This window comes from Spea bombifrons, chromosome 3, assembly GCF_027358695.1.
Source record: "Spea bombifrons isolate aSpeBom1 chromosome 3, aSpeBom1.2.pri, whole genome shotgun sequence".
Lineage (NCBI taxonomy): Eukaryota > Metazoa > Chordata > Amphibia > Anura > Pelobatidae > Spea > Spea bombifrons.
Window position 1 is genome coordinate 122,297,227 of NC_071089.1, and position 14,942 is coordinate 122,312,168.

General features: G+C 43.9%; 1 protein-coding gene across 1 annotated transcript; it reads left to right on the forward strand.

Moving 5' to 3' along the window:
- Nucleotides 1-1,534: 1,534 nt before the first annotated feature.
- Nucleotides 1,535-13,115, forward strand: LOC128482777 (probable G-protein coupled receptor 139). The gene is made up of 2 exons (XM_053458672.1): nucleotides 1,535-1,607; nucleotides 12,160-13,115. Exons 1-2 carry the CDS (start codon nucleotides 1,535-1,537, stop codon nucleotides 13,113-13,115), a joined length of 1,029 nt encoding a protein of 342 aa, XP_053314647.1.
- The last annotated feature ends 1,827 nt before the right edge of the window (nucleotides 13,116-14,942 follow it).

Consider the following 14,942-nt stretch of genomic DNA (forward strand, 5'->3'; position numbering starts at 1 on the left):
TTACAATAGCCCAGGCGGGGGTAATAAGGGGATGAAGCTGGCTTTTTTAGCTTCCCGAGTGAGAGATAAGCGGCCGGATCCGGCGAGGGACTGAGTGTGAGGGATGAAGGAGAGGTTTGAGTCGAGGATGATAGAGAATTCAGGTTCTGGGGTGGGGGATATAACGAGTTCAGATCTAGGTAACGCTGTGACATCCATGAAGACGAGGAGTTGGTCTCGACCTCCCTGGTGAGAATAAAGGATTGGCTGACCGCCGGGGCCCAAGCTCTGCAAAGACCTGCGCGAGAATGACGTGCGATCCCTGCCAGCGACCCCCGCGGGACGTTCCAGGGCTCCCTGTGAAGACATTTCAGTCTCCCCAAAGCTCAGAGCTGTTTGGATAAACTGTCTCCCACGAGACACCCCGAACATCGACAAAACCACGAGACCGGCTTCAGTGGAGAGACCCAGCCATTAGGAGAGCGTGAGCCGGCCGAGCAGGGGTCCACCAGCCAACCAGCGGGTCCGCCAGCCAAACAGGGGGTCCACCAGCCAAATACAGGGTCCAACAGTCAAATACAGGGTCCGCCAGTCAAGGGCTTAACTAAAGAGACAGACAAAACTATATTCAGTGCGGGAAGCATAGAGAGAGCGAAGAATCCCATAATAAAAATGACGTTAAGTTAGACGGAGGCAGAAGTTCATCTTCATTCTATGAGAGGCGGACGCAGCGCGGGGATCATATTTATTCCAGTATTACGTACGGGGAGACAGCAGGGGTGCAGTGTGACAGAGCGCAGTGTCTTGTGACGGAGCTCAGTGTGACAGAGCATAGTGTGGCGGAGTACAGTATGACGGAGCGCAGTGTAGTGTGACGGAGTACAGTGTGACGGAGCACAGTGTCTTGTGACAGAGCGCAGTGTGACGGAGTGCTGTGTAGTGTGACAAAGCGCAGTGTGACGGAGTGTAGTGTGATAAAGCGCAGTGTGACAGAGCGCAGTGTGATAGGGCACAGCGTCTTGTGAGGGAGCGCAGTGTAGTGTGACGGAGCGCCGAGTAGTGTGACAAATCGCAGTGTGACGGAGTGTAGTGTGATAAAGCGCAGTGTGACAGAGCGCAGTGTGACAGAGTGCAGAGTCTTGTGACGGAGCGCCGAGTAGTGTGACAGAGCGCAGTGTGACGGAGTGTAGTGTGACAAAGCGCAGTGTGACAGAGTGTAGTGTGACGGAGCGCAGTGTAATGTGACAGAGCGCAGTGTGACGGAGTGTAGTGTGACGGAGCGCAGTGTAGTGTGACAGAGCGCAGTGTGACGGAGTGTAGTGTGACGGAGCGCAGTGTAGTGTGACAGAGCGCAGTGTGACAAAGCGCAGTGTGACGGAGCGTAGTGTGACGGAGCGCAGTGTGACGGAGTGCAGTGTGACGGAGTGTAGTGTGACAAGGCGCAGTGTGACGGAGCGTAGTGTGACGGAGCGCAGTGTGACGGAGTGCAGTGTGACGGAGTGTAGTGTGACGGAGTGCAGTGTGACAACGTGTTGTAGAGAATACTCTGTACAAGATGATGGAAGAGCCGTGGATTCGTACTATGCAGCGCCTCTTCTACCCAATCATGTCTGTGTTTGGGCTTCCAGGTGAGTCTCTGTGGCCCCTGGGTTGTGGAAGCGTTTGGGGTAATAACACCAGCCCCCTCCGCATGGAGGCAGATCCCCATCATACCCCCATCTATAAAGCCCAGTACGATACCCCCATCTATAAAGCTCATTATCATACCCCCATCTATAAAGCCCACTATCATACCCCCATCTATAAAGCTCATTATCATACCCCCATCTATAAAGCCCACTATCATACCCCCATCTATAAAGCTCATTATCATACCCCCATCTATAAAGCTCAGTATCATACCCCCATCTATAAAGCTCATTATCATACCCCATCTATAAAGCTCATTATCATACCCCCATCTATAAAGCTCATTATCATACCCCCATCTATAAAGCCCAGTATCATACCCCCCATCTATAAAGCTCATTATCATACCCCCATCTATAAAGCTCATTATCATACCCCCATCTATAAAGCTCATTATCATACCCCATCTATAAAGCTCATTATCATACCCCCATCTATAAAGCCCAGTATCATACCCCCCATCTATAAAGCTCATTATCATACCCCCATCTATAAAGCTCATTATCATACCCCCATCTATAAAGCTCATTATCATACCCCATCTATAAAGCTCATTATCATACCCCCATCTATAAAGCCCAGTATCATACCCCCATCTATAAAGCCCAGTATCATACCCCCATCTATAAAGCTCATTATCATACCCCATCTATAAAGCCCAGTATCATACCCCCATCTATAAAGCTCAGTATCATACCCCCATCTATAAAGCTCAATATCATACCCCATCTATAAAGCTCATTATCATACCCCCATCTATAAAGCTCATTATCATACCCCATCTATAAAGCTCATTATCATACCCCATCTATAAAGCTCAGTATCATACCCCCATCTATAAAGCTCATTATCATACCCCATCTATAAAGCTCAGTATCATACCCCCATCTATAAAGCTCATTATCATACCCCCATCTATAAAGCCCAGTATCATACCCCCATCTATAAAGCTCAGTATCATACCCCCATCTATAAAGCTCATTATCATACCCCATCTATAAAGCTCATTATCATACCCCATCTATAAAGCTCATTATCATACCCCCATCTATAAAGCTCAGTATCATACCCCATCTATAAAGCTCAGTATCATACCCCATCTATAAAGCTCATTATCATACCCCATCTATAAAGCTCATTATCATACCCCCATCTATAAAGCTCATTATCATACCCCCATCTATAAAGCTCAGTATCATACCCCTATCTATAAAGCTCATTATCATACCCCCATCTATAAAGCTCAGTATCATACCCCATCTATAAAGTTCATTATCATACCCCCATCTATAAAGCTCATTATCATACCCCCATCTATAAAGCTCATTATCATGCCCCCATCTATAAAGCTCATTATCATACCCCCATCTATAAAGCTCATTATCATACCCCATCTATAAAGCTCAATATCATACCCCATCTATAAAGCTCATTATCATACCCCTATCTATAAAGCTCATTATCATACCCCCATCTATAAAGCTCAGTATCATACCCCATCTATAAAGCTCATTATCATACCCCCATCTATAAAGCCCAGTATCATACCCCATCTATAAAGCTCAGTATCATACCCCCACCTATAAAGCTCAGTATCATACCCCCATCTATAAAGCTCATTATCATACCCCTATCTATAAAGCTCATTATCATACCCCCATCTATAAAGCTCAGTATCATACCCCATCTATAAAGCTCATTATCATACCCCCATCTATAAAGCTCAGTATCATACCCCCATCTATAAAGCTCAGTATCATACCCCCCATCTATAAAGCTCATTATCATACCCCATCTATAAAGCTCATTATCATACCCCCATCTATAAAGCTCAGTATCATACCCCCATCTATAAAGCTCATTATCATACCCCCATCTATAAAGCTCATTATCATACCCCCCATCTATAAAGCCCAGTATCATACCCCCATCTATAAAGCTCAGTATCATACCCCCATCTATAAAGCTCATTATCATACCCCATCTATAAAGCTCATTATCATACCCCCATCTATAAAGCTCATTATCATACCCCCATCTATAAAGCCCAGTATCATACCCCCATCTATAAAGCTCATTATCATACCCCATCTATAAAGCTCAGTATCATACCCCCATCTATAAAGCTCACTATCATACCCCCATCTATAAAGCTCATTATCATACCCCATCTATAAAGCTTATTATCATACCCCCATCTATAAAGCTCATTATCATACCCCCATCTATAAAGCTCATTATCATACCCCATCTATAAAGCTCATTATCATACCCCCATCTATAAAGCTCAGTATCATACCCCCATCTATAAAGCTCAGTATCATACCCCCATCTATAAAGCTCATTATCATACCCCATCTATAAAGCTCATTATCATACCCCATCTATAAAGCTCATTATCATACCCCATCTATAAAGCTCAGTATCATACCCCCATCTATAAAGCTCATTATCATACCCCCCATCTATAAAGCTCATTATCATACCCCATCTATAAAGCTCATTATCATACCCCCATCTATAAAGCTCATTATCATACCCCCATCTATAAAGCTCAGTATCATACCCCATCTATAAAGCTCATTATCATACCCCATCTATAAAGCTCATTATCATACCCCCATCTATAAAGCTCAGTATCATACCCCCATCTATAAAGCTCAGTATCATACCCCCATCTATAAAGCTCAGTATCATACCCCCATCTATAAAGCCCACTATCATACCCCCATCTATAAAGCTCATTATCATACCCCCATCTATAAAGCTCAGTATCATACCCCCATCTATAAAGCTCAGTATCATACCCCCATCTATAAAGCTCATTATCATACCCCCCATCTATAAAGCTAATTATCATACCCCCCATCTATAAAGCTCAGTATCATACCCCCATCTATAAAGCTCATTATCATACCCCTATCTATAAAGCTCAGTATCATACCCCCATCTATAAAGCTCATTATCATACCCCTATCTATAAAGCTCAGTATCATACCCCCATCTATAAAGCTCATTATCATACCCCTATCTATAAAGCTCATTATCATACCCCCATCTATAAAGCTCATTATCATACCCCATCTATAAAGCTCATTATCATACCCCCATCTATAAAGCCCACTATCATACCCCATCTATAAAGCTCATTATCATACCCCCATCTATAAAGCTCATTATCATACCCCATCTATAAAGCTCATTATCATACCCCCATCTATAAAGCTCAGTATCATACCCCTATCTATAAAGCTTAGTATCATACCCTCATCTATAAAGCTCATTATCATACCCCCATCTATAAAGCTCATTATCATACCCCCATCTATAAAGCTCAGTATCATACCCCCATCTATAAAGCTCATTATCATACCCCATCTATAAAGCTCATTATCATACCCCCATCTATAAAGCTCATTATCATACCCCCATCTATAAAGCTCAGTATCATACCCCCCATCTATAAAGCTAATTATCATACCCCCATCTATAAAGCTCATTATCATACCCCCATCTATAAAGCTCAGTATCATACCCCCATCTATAAAGCTCATTATCATACCCCTATCTATAAAGCTCAGTATCATACCCCCATCTATAAAGCTCAGTATCATACCCCCCATCTATAAAGCTCAGTATCATACCCCCATCTATAAAGCTCATTATCATACCCCATCTATAAAGCTCATTATCATACCCCATCTATAAAGCTCATTATCATACCCCTATCTATAAAGCCCAGTATCATACCCCCATCTATAAAGCTCATTATCATACCCCCATCTATAAAGCTCATTATCATACCCCCATCTATAAAGCTCATTATCATACCCCCATCTATAAAGCTCATTATCATACCCCTATCTATAAAGCTCATTATCATACCCCATCTATAAAGCTCAGTATCATACCCCCATCTATAAAGCTCAGTATCATACCCCCATCTATAAAGCTCATTATCATACCCCATCTATAAAGCTCAGTATCATACCCCCATCTATAAAGCTCAGTATCATACCCCATCTATAAAGCTCAGTATCATACCCCCATCTATAAAGCTCATTATCATACCCCATCTATAAAGCTCATTATCATACCCCCATCTATAAAGCTCAGTATCATACCCCCATCTATAAAGCTCAGTATCATACCCCCATCTATAAAGCTCATTATCATACCCCTATCTATAAAGCTCAGTATCATACCCCCATCTATAAAGCTCATTATCATACCCCCATCTATAAAGCTCAGTATCATACCCCCATCTATAAAGCTCATTATCATACCCCCATCTATAAAGCTCATTATCATACCCCATCTATAAAGCTCATTATCATACCCCATCTATAAAGCTCATTATCATACCCCCATCTATAAAGCTCAGTATCATACCCCCATCTATAAAGCTCAGTATCATACCCCCATCTATAAAGCTCAGTATCATACCCCCATCTATAAAGCTCAGTATCATACCCCCATCTATAAAGCTCATTATCATACCCCCATCTATAAAGCTCATTATCATACCCCCATCTATAAAGCTCAGTATCATACCCCCATCTATAAAGCTCAGTATCATACCCCATCTATAAAGCTCAGTATCATACCCCATCTATAAAGCTCATTATCATACCCCCATCTATAAAGCTCAGTATCATACCCCCATCTATAAAGCTCAGTATCATACCCCATCTATAAAGCTCATTATCATACCCCCCATCTATAAAGCTCATTATCATACCCCCATCTATAAAGCTCATTATCATACCCCATCTATAAAGCCCAGTATCATACCCCCATCTATAAAGCTCAGTATCATACCCCCATCTATAAAGCTCAGTATCATACCCCCATCTATAAAGCTCAGTATCATACCCCATCTATAAAGCTCATTATCATACCCCCATCTATAAAGCTCATTATCATACCCCATCTATAAAGCTCATTATCATACCCCATCTATAAAGCTCAGTATCATACCCCCATCTATAAAGCTCAGTATCATACCCCCATCTATAAAGCTCATTATCATACCCCCATCTATAAAGCTCAGTATCATACCCCCATCTATAAAGCTCATTATCATACCCCCATCTATAAAGCTCATTATCATACCCCATCTATAAAGCTCATTATCATACCCCATCTATAAAGCTCAGTATCATACCCCCATCTATAAAGCTCATTATCATACCCCCATCTATAAAGCTCATTATCATACCCCCCATCTATAAAGCTCATTATCATACCCCATCTATAAAGCTCATTATCATACCCCCATCTATAAAGCTCATTATCATACCCCCATCTATAAAGCTCATTATCATACCCCTATCTATAAAGCTCAGTATCATACCCCATCTATAAAGCTCAGTATCATACCCCCATCTATAAAGCTCAGTATCATACCCCATCTATAAAGCTCAGTATCATACCCCATCTATAAAGCTCATTATCATACCCCCATCTATAAAGCTCATTATCATACCCCATCTATAAAGCTCATTATCATACCCCATCTATAAAGCTCAGTATCATACCCCCATCTATAAAGCTCAGTATCATACCCCCATCTATAAAGCTCATTATCATACCCCCATCTATAAAGCTCATTATCATACCCCATCTATAAAGCTCATTATCATACCCCATCTATAAAGCTCAGTATCATACCCCATCTATAAAGCTCATTATCATACCCCCATCTATAAAGCCCACTATCATACCCCCATCTATAAAGCTCACTATCATACCCCCATCTATAAAGCTCACTATCATACCCCCATCTATAAAGCTCATTATCATACCCCCATCTATAAAGCTCATTATCATACCCCATCTATAAAGCTCATTATCATACCCCTATCTATAAAGCTCAGTATCATACCCCCATCTATAAAGCTCATTATCATACCCCCATCTATAAAGCTCATTATCATATCCCCATCTATAAAGCTCATTATCATACCCCCATCTATAAAGCCCAGTATCATACCCCCATCTATAAAGCTCAGTATCATACCCCCATCTATAAAGCTCAGTATCATACCCCTATCTATAAAGCCCAGTATCATACCCCCATCTATAAAGCTCATTATCATACCCCCATCTATAAAGCTCATTATCATACCCCATTTATAAAGCTCATTATCATACCCCCATCTATAAAGCTCAGTATCATACCCCCATCTATAAAGCTCATTATCATACCCCCATCTATAAAGCTCATTATCATACCCCCATCTATAAAGCTCATTATCATACCCCATCTATAAAGCTCATTATCATACCCCCATCTATAAAGCTCAGTATCATACCCCATCTATAAAGCTCATTATCATACCCCATCTATAAAGCTCATTATCATACCCCCATCTATAAAGCTCATTATCATACCCCCCATCTATAAAGCCCAGTATCATACCCCCATCTATAAAGCTCATTATCATACCCCATCTATAAAGCTCATTATCATACCCCCATCTATAAAGCTCAGTATCATACCCCCATCTATAAAGCCCACTATCATACCCCCATCTATAAAGCTCATTATCATACCCCCATCTATAAAGCTCAGTATCATACCCGCATCTATAAAGCTCAGTATCATACCCCCATCTATAAAGCTCAGTATCATACCCCCATCTATAAAGCTCAGTATCATACCCCCATCTATAAAGCTCAGTATCATACCCCCATCTATAAAGCTCAGTATCATACCCCCATCTATAAAGCTCATTATCATACCCCCATCTATAAAGCTCATTATCATACCCCCATCTATAAAGCTCAGTATCATACCCCCATCTATAAAGCTCAGTATCATACCCCATCTATAAAGCTCAGTATCATACCCCATCTATAAAGCTCAGTATCATACCCCCATCTATAAAGCTCAGTATCATACCCCCATCTATAAAGCTCATTATCATACCCCATCTATAAAGCCCAGTATCATACCCCCATCTATAAAGCTCAGTATCATACCCCCATCTATAAAGCTCATTATCATACCCCCATATATAAAGCTCATTATCATACCCCCCATCTATAAAGCTCATTATCATACCCCCATCTATAAAGCTCAGTATCATACCCCATCTATAAAGCTCATTATCATACCCCCCATCTATAAAGCTCATTATCATACCCCCATCTATAAAGCTCATTATCATACCCCATCTATAAAGCCCAGTATCATACCCCCATCTATAAAGCTCAGTATCATACCCCCATCTATAAAGCTCATTATCATACCCCATCTATAAAGCTCATTATCATACCCCATCTATAAAGCTCAGTATCATACCCCATCTATAAAGCTCAGTATCATACCCCCATCTATAAAGCTCAGTATCATACCCCCATCTATAAAGCTCAGTATCATACCCCCATCTATAAAGCTCAGTATCATACCCCCATCTATAAAGCTCAGTATCATACCCCCATCTATAAAGCTCATTATCATACCCCCATCTATAAAGCTCAGTATCATACCCCCATCTATAAAGCTCATTATCATACCCCCATCTATAAAGCTCATTATCATACCCCATCTATAAAGCTCATTATCATACCCCATCTATAAAGCTCAGTATCATACCCCATCTATAAAGCTCAGTATCATACCCCCATCTATAAAGCTCAGTATCATACCCCCATCTATAAAGCTCATTATCATACCCCATCTATAAAGCTCAGTATCATACCCCCATCTATAAAGCTCAGTATCATACCCCCATCTATAAAGCTCAGTATCATACCCCCATCTATAAAGCTCATTATCATACCCCCATCTATAAAGCTCATTATCATACCCCCATCTATAAAGCTCAATATCATACCCCATCTATAAAGCTCAGTATCATACCCCATCTATAAAGCTCATTATCATACCCCCATCTATAAAGCTCATTATCATACCCCATCTATAAAGCCCAGTATCATACCCCCATCTATAAAGCCCAGTATCATACCCCTATCTATAAAGCTCATTATCATACCCCCATCTATAAAGCTCAGTATCATACCCCCATCTATAAAGCCCAGTATCATACCCCTATCTATAAAGCTCATTATCATACCCCCATCTATAAAGCTCATTATCATACCCCCATCTATAAAGCTCAGTATCATACCCCCATCTATAAAGCTCATTATCATACCCCCCATCTATAAAGCTCATTATCATACCCCCCATCTATAAAGCTCAGTATCATACCCCCATCTATAAAGCTCATTATCATACCCCATCTATAAAGCTCATTATCATACCCCCATCTATAAAGCTCATTATCATACCCCCATCTATAAAGCTCAATATCATACCCCATTTATAAAGCTCATTATCATACCCCCATCTATAAAGCTCATTATCATACCCCATCTATAAAGCTCATTATCATACCCCATCTATAAAGCTCATTATCATACCCCCATCTATAAAGCTCATTATCATACCCCCATCTATAAAGCTCAGTATCATACCCCATCTATAAAGCTCAGTATCATACCCCATCTATAAAGCTCAGTATCATACCCCCCATCTATAAAGCTCAGTATCATACCCCCATCTATAAAGCTCATTATCATACCCCATCTATAAAGCTCATTATCATACCCCCATCTATAAAGCTCAGTATCATACCCCCATCTATAAAGCTTATTATCATACCCCCATCTATAAAGCTCAGTATCATACCCCCATCTATAAAGCTCATTATCATACCCCCATCTATAAAGCTCATTATCATACCCTATCTATAAAGCTCAGTATCATACCCCCATCTATAAAGCTCATTATCATACCCCCATCTATAAAGCTCATTATCATACCCCCATCTATAAAGCTCATTATCATACCCCCATCTATAAAGCTCAGTATCATACCCCCATCTATAAAGCTCATTATCATACCCCCATCTATAAAGCTCATTATCATACCCCCATCTATAAAGCTCATTATCATACCCCCATCTATAAAGCTCATTATCATACCCATCTATAAAGCTCATTATCATACCCCCATCTATAAAGCTCATTATCATACCCCCATCTATAAAGCTCATTATCATACCCCCATCTATAAAGCTCATTATCATACCCCATCTATAAAGCTCATTATCATACCCCCATCTATAAAGCTCATTATCATACCCCATCTATAAAGCTCATTATCATACCCCCATCTATAAAGCTCATTATCATACCCCATCTATAAAGCTCATTATCATACCCCCATCTATAAAGCTCATTATCATACCCCCATCTATAAAGCTCATTATCATACCCCCATCTATAAAGCTCATTATCATACCCCCATCTATAAAGCTCATTATCATACCCCATCTATAAAGCTCATTATCATACCCCCCATCTATAAAGCTCAGTATCATACCCCCATCTATAAAGCTCATTATCATACCCCTATCTATAAAGCTCATTATCATACCCCCATCTATAAAGCTCATTATCATACCCCCATTTATAAAGCTCTAAGCCCCTATACTGGGCGATACCAGGGCCCTCAGCCCCTATACTGTGTGTTACCAGGGCCCTAAGCCTCTATACTGTGCGTTACCGGGGCCCTCAGCCCTTATACTGTGCTTTACCAGGAGCCCTAAGCCCCTATACTGTGCGTTACTGAGCCCTAAGCCCCTATACTGTGCGTTACTGGGCCCTAAGCCCCTGTACTGTGCGTTACCGTGGTTACATAAAGGGGGTTTAATAAATGACAGGAGGGAATTTATTTCAAAGGAGGAGAAAAGTTACAACAAGAGACCGGAATCTAACACTAGAGCGTCAGAGACTGAGATGGAATGGAAGAGAGTTTTACTTTACTGAGAAGGTGGTGGATAAGTGGAACAGTTTCCCAGCAGAAGTGTTAGAGCGTAATACAGTGAGGGTATTAAACATGCATGGGATAGACATACGGCTCCTGAATCTAAGACGAGACCAACGATTGATTAAGGTTTGAGTCTTTACAGCAGGAGAAACGGGAGACTAGACGGGGGCCGGATGGGGCCGATCTCCTAGCAGGTTCTGGGTTTCTATGAAAGGCTGAATTCTCCGGGGCAATAAGAGGCAGAATTCCTTTGGAGGTTATCTCCTCACAGCAGTGCCTTTGGGGCTATTATAAACAATTACCCTTTTCTAAGGTTAATGATGCGCAAAATTACAAGATTATTCTGTTTGGCCCCTGGGGACGCATCGTACCTTCAAACAGCTACATGTATTAAATGACCCCGTCCCCTCCATGCCCTAAATCCTTTACCCCGTCCCCTCCATGCCCTAAATCCTTTACCCCGTCCCCTCCACGCGACACGCAAAGCGACACGGACGATTATTCTAAAAGTAGGCAGTTTTTATTGTAATTTTCATTGAGGAGACTGCCGAGGTCCCCGTTGTTGGCGGTGGGAGGTGTAGGGGCCACGAGTGAGTGGAGCAGATGGCGGGTCGTTGAACGACTTTTCTTTTTCTGTCTCCCGGCAGCCAGTATCGTCACCATGCTCGTCCTCTGGAAGGGAAACCTGGACATGTCCAAGTCCATCGTTTACTACCTGGTTTCCCTGGCTGCAGCCAACTTCCTCCTCATTCTGGTGGTCACCGTCTTCCGTGACATCTTCTATTTCTACGTGGACATCACCCTGTGGTGGCCGGAACCATCCTGTGGCGTCAGTAACTGGATCTACTTCACCAGCGTCTACGCCCTCATATGGCTGACCGTGGCTTTCACCTTCGACCGATACGTCATAGTCTGTTGCATGAAGCTGAAGCTGAGGTACTGTAAGCCCTCGGTCACCCGATGGATCATTGTTAGCATCTACGTGGGAGCCTTTCTGGTGGCGATGCCAACGTTCTGGATGTATGTGCCGGTTCGTACCACTCAGCCCGACGGAACCATTTTCCACATCTGTTCCCTCCATCGAAACCTGAGCACCATCCCGTTCTTATCGGCGTACGACCACATTCAGACCACGGTGTGGATCGTCTTTCCGTTGGTGTCGCTGGTTCTGACCAACGGCCTGACGGTGTGGCACATCAATATTACCACCAAGCGCCGGCAGGGCCTGAAGGGGGGCTCTGCCGGGAAGGAGGCCAATGACCCCGAAGTGGCTCGGAGGAAGAAGTCCGTAACCCTTCTTGCCATGATCTCCATTTCATTTCTGGTCCACTGGCTGCCCAAGATGTTTGTCAAAGTGCTGGAGAGGTTCACCTACCCCCCTGTAAACCGCTACGATTTCTACCACCCGGTCAACATGGCCAGGATGCTCAGCAACATGCTTATTGTCCTGAGCTCGTTCAGTAACATGTGTGTTTACTCCCTCACGGTCACCAAGTTCCGGGAAGAGCTGTTCTGCGGAGTGAAGTACATGCTCTCCGTGATCTGGAAGAAGCCAGGGTCCACCATCGCTTCCTCCAAGACTGTAAAGATCTTCACCATATAAGACAATCCACGGGGGGTTCCTAATGAATGATTGGCACCACCCAGACCAGTAAACACACAGACCGCCCACCACCCAGACCAGTAAACACACAGAGCGGCCACCACCCAGACCAGTAAACACACAGAGCGGCCACCACCCAAACCAGTAAACACACAGAGCGGCCACCACCCAGACCAGTAAACACCCAGACCGGCCAACACCCAGACCAGTAAACACACAGAGCGGCCACCACCCAGACCAGTAAACACACAGAGCGGCCACCACCCAGACCAGTAAACACACAGAGCGGCCACCACCCAGACCAGTAAACACACAGAGCGGCCACCACCCAGACCAGTAAACACACAGAGCGGCCACCACCCAGACCAGTAAACACACAGAGCGGCCACCACCCAGACCAGTAAACACACAGAGCGGCCACCACCCAGACCAGTAAACACCCAGACCGGCCAACACCCAGACCAGTAAACACACAGAGCGGCCACCACCCAGACCAGTAAACACACAGAGCGGCCACCACCCAGACCAGTAAACACACAGAGCGGCCACCACCCAGACCAGTAAACACAGAGCGGCCACCACCCAAACCAGTAAACACACAGAGCGGCCACCACCCAGACCAGTAAACACCCAGACCGGCCAACACCCAGACCAGTAAACACACAGAGCGGCCACCACCCAGACCAGTAAACACACAGAGCGGCCACCACCCAAACCAGTAAACACACAGAGAGGCCACCACCCAGACCAGTAAACACACAGAGAGGCCACCACCCAGACCAGTAAACACACAGAGAGGCCACCACCCAGACCAGTAAACACACAGAGCGGCCACCACCCAAACCAGTAAACACACAGAGCGGCCACCACCCAGACCAGTAAACACCCAGACCGGTCAACACCCAGACCAGTAAACACACAGACCGCCCACCACCCAGACCAGTAAACAGCCAGACCGGCCAACACCCAGACCAGTAAACACACAGACCGCCCACCACCCAGACCAGTAAACAGCCAGACCGGCCAACACCCAGACCAGTAAACACACAGACCGCCCACCACCCAGACCAGTAAACAGCCAGACTGGCCAACACCCAGACCAGTAAACACACAGACCATTAAAAAAAAAACACGCAGACCAGTAAACAAACACACATAGACCGGCCACCACCCAGACCCTGGTGTTGTTGGACTGCACCTCTGGTCTGGATCAGTTTGACTGGTTATTGTGGAGCTGGACTGGGAAAGCCGCCTGGTCAATATCCGCGTGGTTTCCGTTGGTTTCTGCCCTTGCCCGGGGCCCGCAGACCGAAAACTAAGTCACTCTGGGGCAGATAGTATTGACACAGGAGAGCGCGCCGCACCTCCAGCTGCCATTCCTGTCCATGAACCTCATTCTCAGTCCTGTGTGTCACATTAGACGGCAAACATGTCTCAAACGTGAACTGGTTTTACGCGCATTAATAATGCAACAGGAGCGGGTTCCGGATTACAGGAGCAGGTTCCGGATTACAGAAGCGGGTCAGGGAGTACGGGAGCGGGTTCCTGATTACATGAGCGGGTTCCGGAGTATGGGAGCGGGTTCCGGAGTACAGGAGCGGGTTCCGGATTACAGGAGCGGGTTCCGGATTACGGGAGCGGGTTCCGGATTACAGGAGCGGGTTCCGGAGTACGGGAGCGGGTTCCAGATTACGGGAGCGGGTTCCGGAGCACAGGAGCCACATTAAAGTGTCTTTATTTTAAATAAAAAGTGTTTGTGTGTAAATCCGACTCACAAATAAGAATTTTGGTGAAATCTTTCATAAAATAGAAAATAATCTCCCAGGA

Excerpts from the sequence above, each read along its gene's own strand:
- LOC128482777 (XM_053458672.1), top strand. The coding sequence starts at position 1,535 with ATGATGGAAGAGCCGTGGATTCGTACTATGCAGCGCCTCTTCTACCCA. Across the intron at positions 1,608-12,159 it reads GTCTGTGTTTGGGCTTCCAG|CCAGTATCGTCACCATGCTC; the intron begins GTGAGTCTCTGT and ends GTCTCCCGGCAG.